Source organism: Parasteatoda tepidariorum, chromosome 2 (genome assembly GCF_043381705.1).
Source record: "Parasteatoda tepidariorum isolate YZ-2023 chromosome 2, CAS_Ptep_4.0, whole genome shotgun sequence".
NCBI lineage: Eukaryota > Metazoa > Arthropoda > Arachnida > Araneae > Theridiidae > Parasteatoda > Parasteatoda tepidariorum.
This window is the reverse complement of record NC_092205.1, coordinates 58,158,926-58,179,958: the sequence shown is the minus strand read 5'-3', so window position 1 is coordinate 58,179,958 and position 21,033 is coordinate 58,158,926. Positions and strand designations below refer to the sequence as shown.

The window sequence follows — 21,033 nt, the reverse complement described above, 5'->3', positions numbered from 1 at the left end:
TGGGCAGCTATAATAATATACTTACGGAGCACCAACTAAAAGTTTGCTGATTTTCAATACAAATCTCTCAAAAGACGTTTGAACAGGTCGAATAAAAAGACACCAAATAAATAAAAACGGATCAAACTACTACAGCGCCATCTTCCTCAGAGTCTGAAATAAGTCCTCTGTCAGTAAAAAAATTTTTATTTGCAATTTAAAATAGTGAAAATTAAATAAAACTAAAATGGGTAGACTCGCCCCTGGATGGGTAGACTCGCCCCGTTTACGGTAATGGTTGCATTAAACATATACCTATTAAAATTGACACGCACTTATTGTTGTTACTCAATAAAGATTCTTAATCGCTGCTTATACAGGATCTAATTTATCGTAATCTTAAGTAACTAAAACGTAATATAAACGTATAATAATAATTAAACTTTATTTCGTATTTTTAATATCAACATTATAACCTTTTGTATTACAACTTAACTCGTATTCTTAATACAACGTATTCTGATAATCAACAAACTTAATAGAACACCAAAATCATGTCTCTTTCTGTTACTAGATCTGCTTATGCTAACTTCAGTAATAATACAAGTTCCAACATAAATCTGCTTATGCTAACTTCAGTAATAATACAAGTTCCAACATACTCCCACCTTTTGTATTGCAATCAAGCTTAAGGCCTGGTTTCTTAGGACAGGACGCCGTCAGCTGGAAATCAGCGCTAACCTCTGATTGGTCCATTTGTGAGTTTGATAGTATACGTCATCGAACGCTCATCTTGAACTACAATTGCCGTCCAACTCAACTGCAGTGGGATTACAACGTGACGTTAACCACANTAAACATATTTATAAACACTCTATGAAAAACAAGTATTTTAAAGTCAGTCGTCCTAGCTTAAAATATAAGCAGTCTACAAGTCAAAACGTTGGCGTGAAACCAATTTTCGACCTCTACGAGTCAGTTTCACTGGTTGGGAAATCTCTGTCATAGGAATGAAAGTCTCAGCACTAGGACCGAGGGGTCCTGGGACAGGAGTTGCTGAAGACTTTAAATCACCAGAGTCGACTTCGACCTGTTTATCTTTTTCATTTGCTGTTGTGTCAGATGGAAACTCACTGACAGACATTTCGAGTGGATACAGTCTCTGCAATGGTAGCCATTAGCAACTCGTAATTTCGCTACTCTTCGTATTGCGTCCTTGCCAGTAAACAGTTGGACAACACAACCCAATGGCCAGTTCAGTCCCTCGCATCCAATAAGAACCATTTCTCCTACAGAAATTTCCTTCTGCTTTGACCCAGATCTTGGGTTTCGCACAAGTTCACCTAAATATTCCATTTTGGAAGCGTTTTCGCAAATTTTCACGCAAACCCTTAAGATACCCCACTCTTTTCAGTAAATGCCTGGAGTTGACAATGTCCATGTCATGCGCCTCTGATCCTCTTATGTCCTGTATGAAATGAGCTGGTGTTATTGGTGTCATTTCACTCGGATCTTCTGAAAGGTAGGCGAGTGGTCTCCCATTGATGACACTTTCAGCCTCGCACAACAACGTGAGCACTTTTTCGCACGTCACGCAAGCCCTTTCCAAGCACTTTCGCAAAACTTCTTTGACACCACGGACCATTCTCTCCCACCATCCACCATACCATGGTGCGGCAGGTGGGCTAAAATGCCATTTGATGTTTTGCAAGGCAAATTGAGATTGCAATTCCTCCCAGTTCAATGACTGAAGGGCTCGTGCTGTTCCAGTGAAGTTCGTCCCGTTGCCCGAATACATTACCGAGCACCTCCCTCTTCTTGCAAAAATCTTCTCATTGTTTGCATGAATGCTTCGGACGACAATGATGTAACGAGCTCCAGATGAATGGCTCTATACACCGCACAAGTAAATAAAACAATCCAAGCCTTGATACCTTGACGTAGTTGCAAAGGCCAGGCCAAATCTACACCCGTGATTTGAAATGCAGAAATGCGTTTTGTTCTATCCATGGGTAGATGTGATGTATCTGGTTGTACTGATTTACTTGAGTGACGCTTGCAGACCACGCATTTGATTATGACTTCACGAACTACCCTCCGACCGCGAGGAATCCAGTAAAGCTCTCGAATGCGGTTCAGAGTTGTTTGAACACCACTGTGCATCATGACTTTATGGACATGGGCAACGTACAGTCTCACGATAGGACGATCGGGTAATACTGTTGGTCTCTGGAATTCTTCTGGATCTTCACCCAAAACCAACTTACAAGGGAAACTAGGGAAGTGTGACTCGCCAATTTTGAAATAAACTAGTGGAATGTATGCCTTATGAGGAATAATTTTAGGGGGCAACATTCGTTTCGGCCCATAGAAGGTCCTGTGAGAGATAAAAAGTAATTCAATATGTAGGTAAATCGGTATTTTATTACTTCAATGCAGACTATTAGTTATTGTAATTGTCTCATACTCCAATTAGTTTGTAATTAATTGGATAATTAATTAATTTGCTAATTAGTAAATTAATTAACATTCGTTTCGGCTCATGGAAAGTCCTGTGAGAGATAAAAAATAATTCAATATATAGAAAAATCGGTATTTTATTACTTCAATGCAGACTATTAGTTATTGTAATTGTCTCATACTCCAATTAATTTGTAATTAATTGGATAATTAATTAATTTGCTAATTAATGTATCAATCAGAAAATTAATTATTAATTAATTGTTAATATCCTATTATTTAATTGTGAATTAATTATTAATTGAATTGCAATTACATACTCCAACTAATTTGGAAAGTTTTCTGGAAAAAAAATTAAAAATATTTGATGTAAATTTTTTTTTCTAAATTAACCTGACAGGTTTTTCTGAAAAACTACAGATATATAAAATTTTCGAAATCAATTTCGACAATAAATATGCATTATATAGTACGTGAAAGTACCACAAAATTAATTGGAGTATGAGACAATTACTATAACTAATAGTCTGTATTGAAGTAATAAAATACCGATTTTTCTATACATTGAGCTATTTTTTATCTCTTACAGGACCTTCTATGGGCCGAAACGAATGTTGCCCCCTAAAATTATTCCTCATAAGGCATACATTCCACTAGTTTATTTCAAAATTGGCGAGTCACACTTCCCTAGTTTCCCTTGTTAGTTTCAATCTTTAAGACTTCAGACTCTTCGTAAAATCGGATTGACTTCGAATATTTTTTCATTAAATCAGGAGCCTGTTCTTTTTGGACCAGTTTTTTGACGGCAAGTTCTGCATTCTGTATTTCTGCACTTGTTAACTCGGATGCTACTCGTATAGACTTATTTATGGAAAAGTACAGAATTATTATTGGAAAAGTACAGAAGCTTTTTGCTGAAGTTTTCCTGTAAGTTGATATTGACACTGGAGATGACACATTTCTTTCTTTTAACCAAAGCTTCTTCAGGCATTGTAATCTCAGTATGTGGCCAAGTGTTCTCCACTTCCTTTAACCAGGCGGGCCCCTCCCACCATCGACTTTATATCAACTCCTTCCAATCGCAAGAGCGAGACGGTAGGTCGGCAGTATTCATAGTTCCTGGTACAAATCTCCAACTGTTAACATCTGTGAGCTTTCGTATCTCTCTTACACGGTTACCGACGAAAGTATTCCATGGTTCTCCCTTCATTATCCAACTAAGGACAACCATTGAATCGACCCAAAAACCATTCGCAAAGGCCGTTGTATTGCCTCAAGAGCGGTACATGCTAATCTTGTACCCATTGCGGCTCCAAGTAATTCTAAACGGGGAATTGTTGGTCTCCTCATTGGGGCTACTCTGGCTTTAGCAGAAATTAACTGGATAGACGTGTCTGTTTCCTTTTCAGTACGTAAGTATACACAGCAAGCATAAGCGTCTGCAGAAGCATCGGTAAAGACATGCAAGCTAGTGCTCTCAATAGATCCTTGCATCAATTGTCGAGGTATTCTGCGCAGTTCTATGAGATCAACATGTTTCGTCCAGTGCTTATATCGTTGCTGAATATCTGGAGGCAATTCTTCGTCCCAGCTTATCTTGTTTTTCCAAGCTTCTTGAAGCAATAATTTCGGTAATAATGTTGCAGGTGATGTAAATCCAATTGGGTCGTATATGCTGTGGACAATAGAAAGAAGTTTTCTCTTTGAAAGTACTTTATCTTCTGAGAAAAATGCTTGACTACCAACACAATAGAGTTCATCCGTATATGTATTCCATTTTAGTCCAAGTACATTCTGGTCTTTCTGTTTTTGCATTCCATTGAAGGCCCAACATCTTAATTTGAAGGAACCTTTTCTCATTATTTCCATAGCTTGTTATCGCAGTTCTTCCCGCTCTTCGCAGGTATCCACACTCGTGACTAAGTTGTCAACATAAAACCCTTCTTTCAGACGATTGATAGTTTTTTCTAGGTTTTTTGTTTGGAATTCCTGAGACTCTAGATGGAAGTTAATCGTGGAGTTCAGAAGAAATGGTCTTGACGAAACACCAAAGACAACACGGCAATGTCTGTAGATTTTCAGCTTAATATGCTCCTTGTCTTCCCACCAAAGGAACCTAACGTAGTCTCTATCTTCGGGAGCTAAAGACAGTTGCAGAAGTGCCTGCTTGATGTCTGCAATCACTCCAATGGCACCACAACGGAATTTACTTATTAGATGAGGTATTTGATGTAACAGGCTAGGTCCTGTGCTTAGGCATTCATTCAAAGAGGCATACCCCGGACGTTTGTATGATGCGTCAAAGACCGGTCTGATCTTAGTAGTAGAGCTTGACAATTTTATAACAGGATGATGTGGTAGGTAATGACAAGCTCTAGAACTTGATATTTCGCTTCCCGTCACTTCCTCTATGATGTTGTCATCCTTCCATTGCAGCAAAACATTTTTATACAGTTCATAGTTATTGTCTTTCAAAAGACGCTTAGAGACCGTACGTAGTCTTGCTTCAGCCTGGTCATATCCCTCATACAGGGGAGGATGTCCTGTTAGCCATGGAAGTGCTACCTCATACCTGTCACCAGATTTTTGAATTGTCTCTTTGAAAAAAGTTACGGCTTCTTCGTCTAGCTCCTTAGTTGTTTTTCTTTCAGTGGGATCTGTGATTCCCAAGGACTCTAAGTCCCATAGCTTGTGTACTTCCGAAAGATGCATACTTAAGGATACCATATTTATAGCGCTTTTCTTTCCTTGGCCTAAAACGCTCCATCCGAGCTTCGTCTCTATGGCTGTGACTCCCGACGGCAAAAATTCTATTCTTCCTGTCAATATTCCTCCTAGAAAATCGGCACCAATCAGCATCTCAATTGGAGGAATCTCTGGACCAACATCGGTAAGCTCAATACCTCGAGACTTCAATTCTCGTATCAGATTTGGGTCACGTATGCGAGGTAAAGATGAACAAATCTTGGGCTGATCCAAAACTAATATGTTGTATGAAAAAGTTCTATTGATGCTCTCAACAGTGATGGCGTAGCGACCATGTCTGACTTCGGAAGTTTGCGTACCTCCAAATAATCCTTGGGACAATAACTCTGTTCCTGAAGGATTTAATCGTAACTCTTTAACTAAATTTTTTGTTAAGTATGATCGCTGTGATCCGTCATCCAGTAAAGCTCTAACGTAACGTTCTTGATTTCCATTTCTTAAACGTAGCAACAATGTTTTCAAGTATATTACCCTTTGAGGCATAAGTTCCGTAAATAACGTAGACGTATTCATTTCCACTCTTGATTCATCGGAAATTTGAACCTTATTTTCTTTAGGCAGTTCCGGACACAAAATTACGTAGTGTCGCCTTCCACACACCAGACAGTGAACGCTACTGCGACAATTTTTCGCCAAGTGTCCAATCTTCAAGCATACCAAGCAACAGCGTTTACGTAGAACAATTGATTTTCTTTCTTCTGGCTTCATTGAGGCAGCCTTATGACAGTCTTGACTGGCATGTCTTTTCTGACAAAATATGCACTCAATCTTACTGGACTTTTCAAAGGAAGATGTTAAAGTCATTGCTGTTGGTTCTTCTTTGCTAGAAGATTCCCTTTTACTTTTTGAAGGCTGTCCAAAAGCCTTTTCGGCTAACGCCCGATGCTCTTCCCCTTCTACCTCGCGACGAAGAAAGGACATCAACTTTTCTAACAATTTCTCTTTCGTAAGTTGAGCTGTCTCTTCATCCTCCACCTCAGTTTTTAATGAAAATCTATCCCAAGCCTTTAATACATCACTTGGAAGACACGATTCAACAACTGGGTATAACATGGCAGCATAGTTTTGAGTAGTTCCCCCCAGCGTTTCTAGAGCTCTCAAAGATGAACCGAGCTTATCGTACAATTCAGAAAGCTTAATGTTGGCTCGGTTGTTTACCAGGGTTAAAAGATCCCTTATAAACACGTCTATTTATAAATCACGTCTGCCAAACCTTGACTTGAGATGCTTGATAACCTTAATGTAATTGTTCTTAGAAGGTGGATAGCTTTCTACAAAACTGCGAGCTTTTGAACTCTGCTTCAAAGATGAAAGAAGATATTGAAATTTATCTTCCTCTCGTATACTTGCATCTTCGTCGATGCGACTAAATTGTGCCCCAAAAGGCAACCCAAGTACGTGGCACTAAGTCGTATTCTTTTAATTCTATCTTTGGAAGTCTCAACTTCCCAACTGGCTCTGTATCAGATAGTACAGAATGACTCTTATTTACTAGAAAGTAGTCTTCGTACTCAGTTTTTATTTCGATAAAGCGCTCTCTATAAGTTTCAATTTCATCATAGTCTTTATCTGATTGATCACTTAATTCTGGTATTTGACGATCAACTATGAATAAACGCTCGGCTTTATCTGCTAACTTATTAAATATTGAGGAAAACTCCTTACCCTCGACTTTTTCTTCTTTCTTTTTCGTATCAAACTTATTACAAGTCGTCGTAAATTTTCTTCGTAAATTTGTTCTTTCTTTCCGTAATTTCTCAACCTTGTCGTTTCCTAATGCAACCTCTGCATCTTTTGCTTTCGCTTCGTCGTCAGACATTTTAGTTCGTTCAAAATCAACGGACGCCATTTTGTTGTTAGTCAATAAAGATTCTTAATCGCTGCTTATACAGGATCTAATTTATCGTAATCTTAAGTAACTAAAACGTAATATAAACGTATAATAATAATTAAACTTTATTTCGTAATCTTAATATCGTATAACATGTCAACAAACTTAATAGAACAACAAAATCATCTCCCTTTCTGTTACTAGATCTGCTTATACTAACTTCAGTAATAATACAAGTTCCAACATAAATCTGCTTATGCTAACTTCAGTAATAATACAAGTTCCAACACTTATAAAATACTATGAAACACGTTTGGTTTTCCTTGGTAACTTTGAGATTAATGTAAAAAGTTAAACTCTGCTATAAAAATTTAAGCTCGATTAATATTATATCAAGTCTATTATTATTTTCATTTTCAAAAATATAATCGTTGCAATAAACTACCTCTTTGGCAATTTTTGGATTAATATTAAAAGTTAAGCTCCAGTAATATTATTTATAAAAGTTAAAGCTCTCCCAATATTATTTCAAGTAATTTATTATTTCAATTTTCGAAAATTAATACGATAAAACAAAATATTTATTTTTTGCATATTCATTTTACTTAAAAATGTCAGCAGTTATTTCCTTAAACAAACGCTAATAATGACAATGACATAAATAAATCTTAAGAAATTTATATTTCTCATAAATCAAGAAGTTAACGATATCAATCATTTTCCAAACAATTAATTTTAATCCTGATAAATGAAATCTCCAAAACAATCATGCAAGTCATATTTTCATTTGTCGTAATTTCATCGATAAACTAGATTTGAATGAAGTACAATAACAATAACACCACATTTACTGTAAACTAGAAATTATCTTGGGAAATTTTACGAGTGAATTTGAAGATTCCAACGTTGCAGGTGTTATAAAATTATGACGGAGCTATGTTGTAATTTGCTTTTCCTCGCATTTTAGAATGTATTGATGTAATATTTTGCTACATTTCATTTTAAAATGAATGTTCATTTTTTCAAGCATTGAACGCCAACAAAAACTATTTTAAGCCTGTATAATTTTAGAACTTTTGAATCATATTTAAGTTGAAAACGCTCAAAGGTGAGTAAAATTCTAATTATAGTACTATGTGATTATAATTTCTTATTTTATTCAACATAAAAGTTTAAGCAAAGTTTCAATTTCGTAAAGCAATTTTTTGAAAAAATCCTTTACCTAGATGGTAATTAATAATTTGTTTCATAAACACTTCGAAGTGTATATAATAATTTTGTTGATATGTTAATAATTTGTTTCATAAACACTTCGAAGTGTATATAATAATTTTGTTGATATGAATCAACTTAGAAAAAAAGTTTAAAAAAAAGAGATAAAAGTTATAAAAAGTAAAAAAATAAAGCAACATCTTATTAGGAAATAGGCTGAGCGTCCAAAAGTTTTGTGACCATCGGCATGATGGTGGCAGTGTGGTTAGCAATATCTACCGATTCGCATGGATTTCAAACTGCGACCTGGGATAGAACCCGAGATCTTCACGATGGTGGCACGGCGTCGCAAACAATGAGACATAATGATTAAAAAGCTTAATTTAGAATAAAACTTTTTAAAATTTTTTTGGTGCACATTATTTCTTAACGCAATTCCATTTTGAAAACGTTCCACGCACTTAATTATTTTTTCAATTTCAAAAAAATATTTTTCTTAAAATACACACAAAATTTTTAATTAAAAAGATCATGTTTTTAAATAATTTGAAAAAGAATAATTAAAAATAAAGGAGAATAATTTAAAAAAAAGGTGTTAATATAAATATAGGTGTTAATATTAGTAAAAGATGTTAATATGTATTAATAAATTGAATAATTTATTTCTCTCTTTTTTTTTGAAAAATCATTGAGAAATTTCTTGTTGCTCGTTTAAAAGGAAGTAAATTTTGATATGCGTTTGAAAAAAAAAGAAAAAGTTAAAAATTTGCCCTGAATTAAATAGGCGTAGCTTAAATTGCTTATTTCTATTGTGATTCGCGTCTTCAAAAATCTGAAAAACTGATAGCAAAATTCCTATAAGAACATGGGAAAACTGACTTTTTTACTCTCTGTTTTAAAAACAAATATCTCTGTAATGGAATCCCTGAGAGGGATACTTGTTCTAAGAATATTAATTAAGATAAAGCAGTTTTCAAATATTCATACAGAAATTTTACTACCAATTTCTTAGTTTCTTGCGGATGCTGGTCATCTTAATATTTCGAAAACAGGCATTTGATTCATTATTTTAAGCTACTGTTAGGACCATTTAAAGTTGGCAATACCCATTTCACATTCAAAGTGACAATTTAAAGCACATTTAAAGTTGTCATTTAAATGTATTTTTTCTTGATTAAAAAAAAATCAAAATATCGTAAACCGGGGCGAGTCTACCCATTTTTTCAGTTTGTCAACTTTCAAGTGGTCAAACTTTTGTAAATATTAAAGAAAAAAGGCTTTTAATAGGTGTTTCGGAATCGCTATTTATCCCTCTTTAAAGCTGTGAAATCGATTTTAGAAAATATTAACAGTTACGCTGTTACTGTATATTTTTATAGAACTGCTGACAAATCTCTCGTATGGGGCGAGTCTACCCATTCTACTAAAATGAATGTTAACATTGTAAATAATCAAATTTTACTATTAAATTGTTATTTTAGTTACTATATAGGATATTTATGAAGTAAAATTCATAACTTTATTATATATTCCATTTTTTTATTCATAAAATAACACAAATTGAGTATTTGATCGATTATCACATTTTGATCACAGTTTTGTTTTTATAATCATTAACATTATAAAATAACATTTTTTTCTGATTATTGTTGATAAAAATAAATTAAAATTAATATTGTTATTGTTTGGCTTTTATCCTTTGGATAGCTTTTTCCATCTCAGGTGGCATTTTTTTGTAACATTTAAATCCATTTGTTTTGCGAATATAATTTCGAACCATCTGTAATAATAAATAATAATTTATTTAACTTGCATTAAATAAAAAAAGTTAATTTTGTAATATAAAAATTGAAAAAATAGGTAAAATAAACATATTTTATATTTACATTTATATTTAACCTATAAATTTTCTTATTAATGATAAATTTATCAATGCAGAATTAAAATAATATACTCAAATTCATTTAAAATGACTTAATTTTAATATAAACAAAGTTCTAAATTATATTATTATGCTTTATTAAAACTAAATACGAATGGGTAGACTCGCCCCGCGAATTCTGGCTTTTTGTTTACAACAGCAAAACTTACATTCTTTTTTTTTTTTTTCATATAAAATTAATGTAATCTTAGTCTTAGATAAGTTTATCACTTAACCAAAGTGAAAATAGTAATAATAATAATATACTTACGGAGCACCAACTAAAAGTTTGCTGATTTTCAATACAAATCTCTCAAAAGACGTTTGAACAGGTCGGTTAAAAAGACACCAAATAAATAAAAACGGATCAAACTACTACAGCGCCATCTTCCTCAGAGTCTGAAATAAGTCCTCCGTCGGTAAAACTTTTTTTTATTTGCAATTTAAAATAGTGAAAATTAAATAAAACTAAAATGGGTAGACTCGCCCCTGGATGGGTAGACTCGCCCCGGTTTACGGTATTTATTGAATAAATCAAATTAAATAATGATTATCAAATGCATTGATTTGTTATCAAAATATCTTTCTTTATTATTATAGGGAAATTCTCATTTTAATTAATATATCCAAATATTTATTCTTCGTAATCCCATCAAGATTCCCGCAAAAAATTTCATATTGATAAACTTATTCAAATATTGTGTACCAATACAGACTTATATCATTACCAATGTATAGTTTTATAATCTGTAATAAAGTTCGTATGCAAGATGTTCAATTAGGGCCGTATCTGCTTTCTTAATTTTCGAACTGCTTCAACTAAGTTTTTAAATAAGGTGTCTGGATATAGTAAAGTGGTTATGCTCTACAAGATCAGTTTACGTAAAACTGTCATCTGGTCGTAATCGTATAAATGGCATACCTATCTTGTTAACACATCGGCAGCAGGAAGTAGGACGAAGTGAATTATTAAGTTATAGTCCACAACTGATTTATTATCAATAAACAATATCGTAGACCTCAACACTATAGAGACACGGCTGGAAAGACGAAAAAATGAGAGAGCCAAAATAGTACCTCTAACGTTTTGATCTGTAATTAAAAAACTACCTCACTAAAAGTATTGAGTATTTCAGACTTTTCATTATTTGGTCCAATTTAAGTCCAAGTTAAGTAATCATTTCTCTGTCAGTCTTATAGGAACGCATACATAAAGCTTAATATTACATAGAATGATGGGAAGGTCCACTGTTGTCCCTAAGTTATTTTGATTGTTCCCTCTTAACCACAGGTAAGTTTAGTTGTAAAGAACATTCTAGAAGGGTTAAAGATACCTCAGTTTCTTTCAAAAAGCAAGAGTATTTCAACATATCTTCAATTGTTACTTATAGAGAAAAGGAAACTCAATTATGTTAAAGCATAGTTGAAAAGTCAGTATTCCGTCTAGTCAAATATTTTGGTTGATCAAAGCGAATAAAATACACTAGCATTTTAATGACTGAGTCTCTCATTTATTTTTAAAATTAATTATGATTATGTTTTTTGAATTTGGATTTCTAAATGATATAAGCACTATCAATCTGGGAAGAACCAGACTGGCCTCTTTAAACGTTCTAGGTATACATTAGTTGTCAGTCTTTCTAGTGCTATCAGTAAAAAAAGAATACTTAAAACATGCATTTGTTTCTTAAGGACAATCTACACTGTAATATGAAAAATTTATCGTAGGAAAAATAATATTAGTTATCAAAGATATCTCTTTTTTTACTTTATTTAGCCATCACTTTCATAAATATCACTGCAGCTATTTGCAAGTTCAGAGAACGAATACAGCTTTAAGTAGGTCCCCTTTATTTGATAAAAATAATAAAATATTTCATCAGAGAGTTTTTCAGAATTTATTACAATAAAAGTCTTTTTATTTACAGATTGTCTCAGAAAAAAGGCATTGAAAGAATCTTTGCAAATGCTCTGTTGGAACAGTAAATCCTNATTTGATAAAAATAATAAAATATTTCATCAGAGAGTTTTTCAGAATTTATTACAATAAAAGTCTTTTTATTTACAGATTGTCTCAGAAAAAAGGCATTGAAAGAATCTTTACAAATGCTCTGGTGGAACAGTAAATCCTATGCTCTACCAAGTTTAGAACAAAAAATCAAAGCCTTAGTTACAACTGAAAAAAACACGTTCGAAGTTTTCAAAGTACTACTGCTAGCAATAATTTCAGGAGTATTTTACTCCTGTACAACTGTAGTAGTCAAATACGTCGATAATTTAGATCCTGGACAACTGTGTCTTTATCGCCATGTCGCAATTTTATCTTTAAATCTTCCAGAAGTTATCAAATGTCGCCAAGCAATCTTTTTGCCAAAAAATTTCCGTGTGCTACTAATAATCAGAAGCATATGTTCGGCAACGCATTTATTGGTCAGTTATCATGCTTTTCGCCGCTTACCACTTGCAGAAGCGAATGTGATTTTATTCAGCATCCCTGCCTTTGTAACCGTGGCTGCGAGGATTTTCCTAAAAGAACCATGTGGAATATTCCAATCTATATCTGTGCTCTTCACTGTAATTGGCTTAATTTTTACTGCCAAAATTCCCAGTTACTTTTCTGGCTCATCTATTGTTCATTCAAAGGAATACATACAGGGTCTTATATTTGCTTTCTCGGGAATCCTCCTTAATACCGCTCAAGTAATACTCTTAAGAAAAACGAAAGAAGTCCACCATGCAACTGTCTTATCCAATTTGGGTATCATAGCCATCATTGAACTAACTTCTGTTACTGCGATCTTTGGTGATTTCAAGTGGAATGTGTGCGGATGGCAGAATCTGTACATAATTATCCTTGGAATATTTAGTTACTTAGCTCACGCATTGCAGATCAGAGCTATCCAGTGCGAATTTGCTGGACCAGTCTCAACTGTCAGGGCTGGGTCAGATATAGGATTGTCCTTTATATGGCAGACAGCTGTGTTTAAAGTAATTCCGGACACTTTCAGCATCATAGGAGCTTTGTTAGTTATGGTATCCATGTTTTTGGTTGGAATTAGGACATGGGTGTCCAGTCTACCGAATGATTCTCCAAAATTGAAGCTCTTAAAATGGATATTGAAGTAAGTTTCAAGAAACTTGGCGCTTAATACTTCTCTGGCTCACCTATTGTTCATTCAAAGGAATACATAATGTCGCTCAAACTTACTACAACTTTAGTGTGGTGCCACCATGATAGTTTAAGTTAAATGCAACCTTAGTAATGTGTTACATTGACCATTGTTTACGTTCAAGTTATACTGTATCGCGAAATCAAGTTTAAGAAGGATTAAATTATTTAATATTACATTTTACCCGTTAGATAATGTCATACTAAAATTACCCATATCAATACTATTAGAGGTTTTTTTGCGTGGTGAACCGTAATATTGTTCAAATTTACTACTTCCTTGATATGGTGCCAAGTTGCACCATGTAATTGCAATTTTTAATGATTTCCGGATGATAAATTGCTTAGGACCAGGATTAGGGCTGGGCTATAAATCGATGCATTACGAAATATAGATTTAAAGCATGTATCATCAGGCCGATATAATGACTTTCGTTTTTGGCGATGCATCAGAAATCTGATTTGTTGGTATAAGACAACGCTTGCGGTTTAACGGTAAACATGTAAGGATTAAACATGAGAGGATTGTTTTATTTACGCTAACGCTGTCATCGGGCTGAGAAAGACGATTTTCATTTCGTCAAGCTACGAAGACAATGTTAGTTTCGTGATGTTGAATGAAGAAGAGCGAATTAAATCAGAACTCCTGGTTTCGTGCGAGGATCAGCATTGAAATAAATCGCCATACATAGTTTCCTTATGCGCCATTTTCGTCTTTGGGATTTCACTTTACTTGAAGATTATTTTCAGCTGGATTTACGCTATTTTGTGATCTCTGTGCACTCTATTTCGTCGGGATTTAACGTTTCTTGTAAATTATTTTCAGTGAGACTTAGCGATAGTTTCGTTGTGCATTATTTTGTCTGTCGGGATTTAACATTGCTTGTCAGTTATTTTAAGTAGACACTCTGTTACTTTGCAATGGTCCTTATCCTAAATTTTCGTTCTGAACTCAATCTATTAATGAAAAAAAAATTGAATAAAAAAAAGATTCTTAGTTTTTTTTTAAAAAATGATTGTTTCTCATTTTAAGCAATGCAATTTAATAGGGATATTTCGTATTTAATTTTGATATAAAAAGTTTTCTTCTTCTTTGTTTTGTAAATATATTATAATGCATGTAAGTATAATAACTTGATGGAAATTGATTATTTTTAAACCAATAAATCTTCAGTCGTTTTTAATTATAAAAAAATTTGACTATTAGTTGAAACAAATATGTTTTTTAATTGAATAATAAGTTAAGCAATGTTTTGACGCTTTTTAATAATTTAACAATAGTACTTTAAAGTATATATTTTTTTTAATTTTTCCAAAAATTCTTTCAATATTTGTCTATATTATATAAAACGCTAATACGTACGTATGTATGTATCAATAAAACCGATGATATTTCTTTTCTCGCGCTGGCAACAGTTTTCATTTTTAATTGATTGGATTCGGCGCGCAAGAGCACGTAGTGAGCAACCAGATAACAATAACCAGAGTGAGCATTATCAGGTTGTTCAATTCAGATTCATGCACTAAAAACATGACAATATTTAATTTAAACTCAATTAGGAATTAATTAATTAATTGAAGTGAGAATGCTTTAAAAGGCCGCTGTTGAATTGATATTTTTCTACTGGGAGCTACCTAAACGTCTAAAAAACGTTTAAGTGTTTGTATTGAATGCATTGAATTTTTTTATATTTCGCGTTTATTTATGCATTGAATTTTCACGCTTTAAAATGCAGAATATTAGTGAAGCAATATTTGATAATTTATTTTGCTAATATGTTTCTTATTTAGCTAATGTTTTGATTTTTTCACCATGTACAATCTAAATAGCTAATATACTTTTTTAAAAGCCAATAAGAACATTGGTAGAATTCTTCTACATAAGTACAATACTATGTCTTTGATGATAAAATACTATGTCTTTGATGATAATATATTATGTCTTTGTGCTAGAATATTGTGTTCATTGGCGAGCGAGCGCAGCGAGCCATGTTTCACGGCGTGAACCACATAGGATTGCGCAGCTATTCTCGGGGGTTGGCGAGCGTTAGCGAGCAGGGGGCGGAGCCTCCTAGTTTGTTTTATAATTTGTTAAACAGTCAGTATCATTTTTAAACAAATAAATCCTTAGTCGATTTCATTTTCAAAAAATGGAATATTAAATAAATAAAAACCTTTAAATTTATTTTTACATTCATTAAGTATAGAATCTGACCATTAGTTAATACAACTTTATTATTTTAAATAAATAAATAAAAGATCTAACGATGCTTTAATAAAGCTTGAAAATTAAAATGAAGCTTGATTTTGTTTTTACTTAAGAAATTCTCTTTTGCAACAGTTTTATTCCTTTTATTTATTTTTGATTAAGTTAAAGATTTTTGATCCACAATTTTTGAACATATGATTAATCGCGATACATTTTTATATCGCGATGTCTAACAGATGACGTATCACGATATGAAATTCATTATATGGCCCAGTTCTAGCCATGATACAGTGAAAGTTAACTGCAACCTCAATAATGCATTAAATTGACCAGTGTTTTCGTTTAAATTATATTAATGTATCACGTGATTAAGTCTAAGAAAGATTAAACTGTATATATTATAATTCAGATACCGGATTCAGTGAATTTGCAACACATAGTGGTTCAAGTTACTAATGGTCCAACTTGGAATCAATTTTTCTAACTGTGAAATATAGTTACATCTAATATATATAATTCTCTTACGTGGCTCCTAAATTTTGGCTGTATTTCTGCTCCGCCGGTGGAAACGTTTGCTTTGTTTTGTTTACGTTACTATTTCTCTTTCACGGCGAATCGACCAATGATTGCAGCTAAAAATGTCACATGCCAAATCTAGCTGAGGTGGCTCAACATATAGCGCTTTTAAAAGCGGAAACTGAAATAACCAGAGAGCATCAGCTGCGGCAGTCTCATACCATTAAACTAGGCAGAAGTGTGTAGTCTTTGACGATAGATCTCCATTTTAGCATTTTGTCGAAAGCGCTTTTTTTCACGAATTTATATATTACGAATTTATTTGACGATTTTTGATTTATATCACGAATTATACTATAGCACATTTCTAATAGGTTTAACGAATTACATGTCATTTATTTGAATTCAAATATATTTTAATGACTTAGTATTTACTAAAAAGATGTAATTTTTTTATAAAAAAAAGTTTTTATATGGATTTGAATGATTGTTTTAAATTCTTAGAACTTTGTGCATTTGCAATGTAGCTAAGTTAGTAGCGAGCGAAGCGAGCTTGTTTAGCGAAGCAAACCATATAAGATTGCGTAGCAATTTTTGGGGATTGACGAGCGTCGCGAGCAGGGGGAGCAGCCCACTAGTTAAACATATTCCTAATAAAATCGGCACGCATCTGCGAATGTTATGAAATATGTAAATTAAATTAAAGCTCTCTTTTTGGAAATTCTAAGATTAATTGTAAGATGGAAATTGTAATAACATTAGATAAAAATTCAAGTTCTAACAATATTATATCAAGTATATTTTTATTTCTATTTTGAAAATATAATAGTTGCATTAAGCATATACCTAATAGAATTAACACATACCTATAAAATACTATGAAACATGTATGGTTTTCTATGGCAACTTTGAGATTAATATAAAAAGTTAAACTCTGATATAAAAATTTAAGCTCGATTAATATTATATCAAGTCCATTATTATTTTCATTTTCAGAAGTATAATAGTTGCAATAAACCAGCTCTTTGGCACTTTTCAGATTAATATTAAAAGATAAGCTCCAGTAATATTATTTATAACGGTTAAAGCTCTTACAGTATTATTTCAAGTAATTTATTGCTTCGATTTTCAAAAATTAATACGATAGTACAAAGTATTTATTTTTTGCTTATTCATTTTAGTTAAAAAGAATTCTGTAAATGTCAGCAGTTATTGTCTTGAACAAGCTCTAACAATACTAATGACACACATAAGTCTTAAAAAATGTATATTTCCCATAAATCAAGAAGTTAATGATATCAATGAGTTTCCAAAAGCATAATTCTAATCATCCTGATAAGTAAAACCACCAAAACATAAAAGTGCAAGTCATATTTTCATGTGTCTCAATTTTATAGTTAAACTAGATTCGTATAAAATGTAATAACAATAACACCGCATTTTCTGTAAACTAGTCATTGTCTTAGGAAATTTTACGAGTGAATTTGAATATTCCAACGTTGCTGGTGTTATAAAATTAGGACGTAGCTACGTTGTAATTCCTCGCATTTTAAAAGGTATTGATGTTATATTTTACCACATTTAATTTGAAATGCTCATTTTTTCAAGCATTGAAAGTGAAAAAAAAAGATATTTTAAGCCTGTAATATTTTAGAGCTTTTAAATCATTTTAAGTTGAAATCGTTTAAAGGTGAGTAAAATTCTATAGTACTGTGTGATTATAATTTATAATTAGATTTAGTTCATGCAAAGTTTAAATTTCGTAGAGAAATTTTTTGAAAAAAACATTTTACCCAGATGGCAGTTTGTAATTTATTTTTTAAACGCTTCTATGTCTAAAAAATAATTTTGTTTATATGATTCAACTTAGGAATGAAATAAAAAAGAAATAAAAGTCCATGCACTTAAATTATTTTCTCAAATTCAAAGAATACTTTTTTTTTAAATATACGCAAGGTAACACACACATAATATTTTTTAGAAAAAAAAAAGGTCATTTTTTTAATAATTAAACAATTTAAAAAAGAATAGTTAAAAATAAAGAGGAATAATTAAAAAAAGGTGTTTATACTAGTAAAAGGTGTTAATACCAATAAATTAAATAATTAAAAAGGCGTTTTTCTTTAAATTCTTGAGAAATTTTTTGTAGCGCACATAAAAAAAGGGAGAAAAACTTGATATGTGTTTGAAAATAAAGGCATAGCTAAAGTTTGTAGCGAATTAAATACACATAGCTTAAATTATTTATTTCTGTGGTGGCGAGTGTCTTCAAAAAGCTTTAAAACAACATAGCAAAATTCCTAGAAGAACATGAGAAAACACACTTTTTTGCTCTTTTTTTAAAAAGAAATATCGCTGTAATAGAATCCCTGAGAAGGATCTCTCTTCTAAGAATATTAATTAAGATAAAGCACTTTTCAAACATTCGTACAGAAATTTTACTGCCAATTTTTTTAGTTTCTTGACGATCAGCTTGTTTCTTGTTATCAAAATATCTTTCTTAATATAATGAAATTCTTATTTTAATTAATACAAGCCAATATTTATTCCCCGTAAGCCCATCAAGATTTCAGCTAAAAAGTTCATGTGGATAAACTTATTCAAATATTATGTACCAATGCAGATTAATATCATTACCAATGCATATTTTTATGAGATCTGTAATAAAATTCGTATGCAGGATGTCCAATTAGGACCGTATCGGGTTTCTTAGCTTTCGAGCGATTTCAACTAGGTTTTTAAAAAAAGTGTTTGGATGTAGTAAAGTGGTTAATTTCGACAAGATCAATTTACGTAGAACTGTCATCTGGTCGAAATCGTATAAATGGCGTTCCTATCTTGTTTAACGCATGGGCAGCAGGAAATAGGGCGGAGTGTATTATTAAGTTATAGTCGGTAACTGATTTATTATCAATAAACAATATCGTAGACCTTAACACTATAGAGACACGGCTGGAAAGATAATAAAATGAGAGAACCAAAATAGCACCTCTAAAGTTTTGTTCTGTAATTCAAAAATTAATTCACAGAAAATATTCAGTAGTATAAAAGACTTTTCATTATTTGATCCAATTAAAGTCCAAGTTAAGTAATTAATCGCGTGTTAGTCTTACAGGAACGCATAGATGAGGCTTTATACACAGAATGATGGGAAGGTCCATTATTGTCCCTAATTTGCTTTCATTGTTACCTCTTAACCACGGGTAAGTTTGGTTGCAAAGTACCTTTCAGAAGTGTAAAAGATACCTCTTTTTCTTTCAAAAAGCAAGAGTGTTTCAACATATCTTCAATTGTTAGTTATAGAGAAAAGGAAACTCAATTATCTAAACGTATAGCTGAAAAGTCAGTACTCCGTTTAGACAAATATTTTCGCTAATCAAAGCGAATAAAATACCGTAGCATTTTGATGACCGAATCTCTAATTTATTTTTTAAATTAATTATGAATACGTTTTAAGACTTAGGTTTTTAAATGATCTAAGCATAAGCAATCTGGGAAGAACCAGACTGGCCTCTTTAAACATTCTAGGTATACATCAGTGTTCAGTCTTTCTAGTGTTGATAGAAAGAAAAAATGCTTAAAGCATGCATTTGTTTGTTAGGTACAACCTACAGTGTAACATGAGAAAACTATCTTAGGAAAAATAATATTAGTTATCACAAAGATACCTCTTTTTTTACGTTACCTTGCCTTCACTTTCATAAGTACAGCTGCAGCCATTTACAAGTTCAGAGAACGGATACAGCTTTTAGTAGATCCCCTTTACTTGATAAAAATAATAAAACATTTCATCAGAGATTTTTTCAGAATTTATTACAATAAAAGTCTTTTTATTTTCAGATGATCTGAGGAAAAAGGTTTTGAAGAATCTTTAAAAATGTTCTGGTGGAGCAGTAAATCCTATGCTCTGCCAAGTTTAGAACAAAAAAGTAACAACAGAACTTAGTAACAACAGAAAAAAACACGTTCAAAGTTTTCAAAGGATTACTGCTAGCAATAATTTCGGGATTATTGTACTCCTGTACAGCTGTAATAGTCAAATACGTCGATAATTTAGATCCTGGACAACTGTGCCTTTATCGCCATATCGCAATTTTAACTTTAAATCTTCCAGAAGTTATCAAATGTCGCCAAACAATCTTTTTACCAAAAAATTTCCGTGTGCTATTAATAATCAGAAGCATATGTTCGGCAACGCATTTATTGGTCAGTTATTATGCTTTTCGCCGATTACCACTGGCAGAAGCGAATGTGATTTTATTCAGCATCCCTGCCTTTGTAACTGTGGCAGCAAGGATTTTCCTAAGAGAACCATGTGGAATATTCCAATCGATATCTGTGCTCTTCACTGTAATTGGTTTAATTTTTACTGCCAAAATACCTAGTTACTTTTCAGGCTCACCTATTGTTCATTCAAAGGAATACATACATGGTCTTATATTTGCTTTCTCGGGAATCATCTTTGATACCGCTCAAATAATACTCTTAAGAAAAACGAAAGAAGTCCACCATGCAACTGTCTTATCCAATTTAGGTATCATAGCCATCATTGAACTCGCTTCTGTTACAGCCATCTTTGGTGATTTCAAGTGGAATATGTGTGGATGGCAGAATCTGTATATAATTATTCTCGGAATATTTAGTTACTTATCTCAAGCATTGCAGATCAGAGCTTTCCAGTGCGAATTTGCTGGCCCCGTCTCCAATGTCAGGGCTGGGTCAGATATAGGATTGTCCTTTATATGGCAGACATTTTTGTTTAAAGTGATTCCAGACACTTTCAGCATCATAGGAGCTTTGTTAGTTATGGTATCCATATTTTTTGTTGGAATTAGGAACTGGGTGTCCAGCCTACCGAATGATTCTCCAAAATTGAAGCTCTTAAAATGGATATTGAAGTAAATTTCAAGAAACTTGATGCCTAATACTTCTCTGGCTCACCTAGTGTTTATTCAAAGGAATATATATAT

General features: G+C 32.6%; 3 protein-coding genes across 4 annotated transcripts; 2 read left to right on the top strand and 1 right to left on the bottom strand.

Moving 5' to 3' along the window:
* Positions 1-4,314: 4,314 nt before the first annotated feature.
* Positions 4,315-6,258, bottom strand: LOC122272078 (uncharacterized). The gene has a single exon (XM_043055141.2). It carries the CDS (start codon positions 6,256-6,258, stop codon positions 4,315-4,317), a length of 1,944 nt encoding a protein of 647 aa, XP_042911075.1.
* Positions 6,259-7,900: 1,642 nt separating this feature from the next.
* On the top strand, positions 7,901-14,522 carry LOC107437271 (solute carrier family 35 member G1-like). 2 transcript variants are annotated; one of them, XR_011636161.1, is made up of 3 exons: positions 7,901-8,144; positions 11,947-12,008; positions 12,098-12,160. XR_011636161.1 is itself a non-coding variant. In XM_043055143.2 (3 exons), exon 3 carries the CDS (start codon positions 12,276-12,278, stop codon positions 13,293-13,295), a length of 1,020 nt encoding a protein of 339 aa, XP_042911077.1. In that variant the 5' UTR covers positions 7,901-8,144; positions 11,947-12,008; positions 12,238-12,275; the 3' UTR covers positions 13,296-14,522. The 2 variants fall into 2 exon arrangements, 1 of the variants encoding a protein (XP_042911077.1); XM_043055143.2 differs by lacking the exon at positions 12,098-12,160 and adding an exon at positions 12,238-14,522.
* Positions 14,523-18,887: 4,365 nt separating this feature from the next.
* LOC122272077 (solute carrier family 35 member G1-like) lies at positions 18,888-20,981 on the top strand. Its single transcript, XM_071188348.1, has 2 exons — positions 18,888-18,938; positions 20,003-20,981. Exons 1-2 carry the CDS (start codon positions 18,888-18,890, stop codon positions 20,963-20,965), a joined length of 1,014 nt encoding a protein of 337 aa, XP_071044449.1. The 3' UTR covers positions 20,966-20,981.
* Positions 20,982-21,033: the final 52 nt, after the last annotated feature.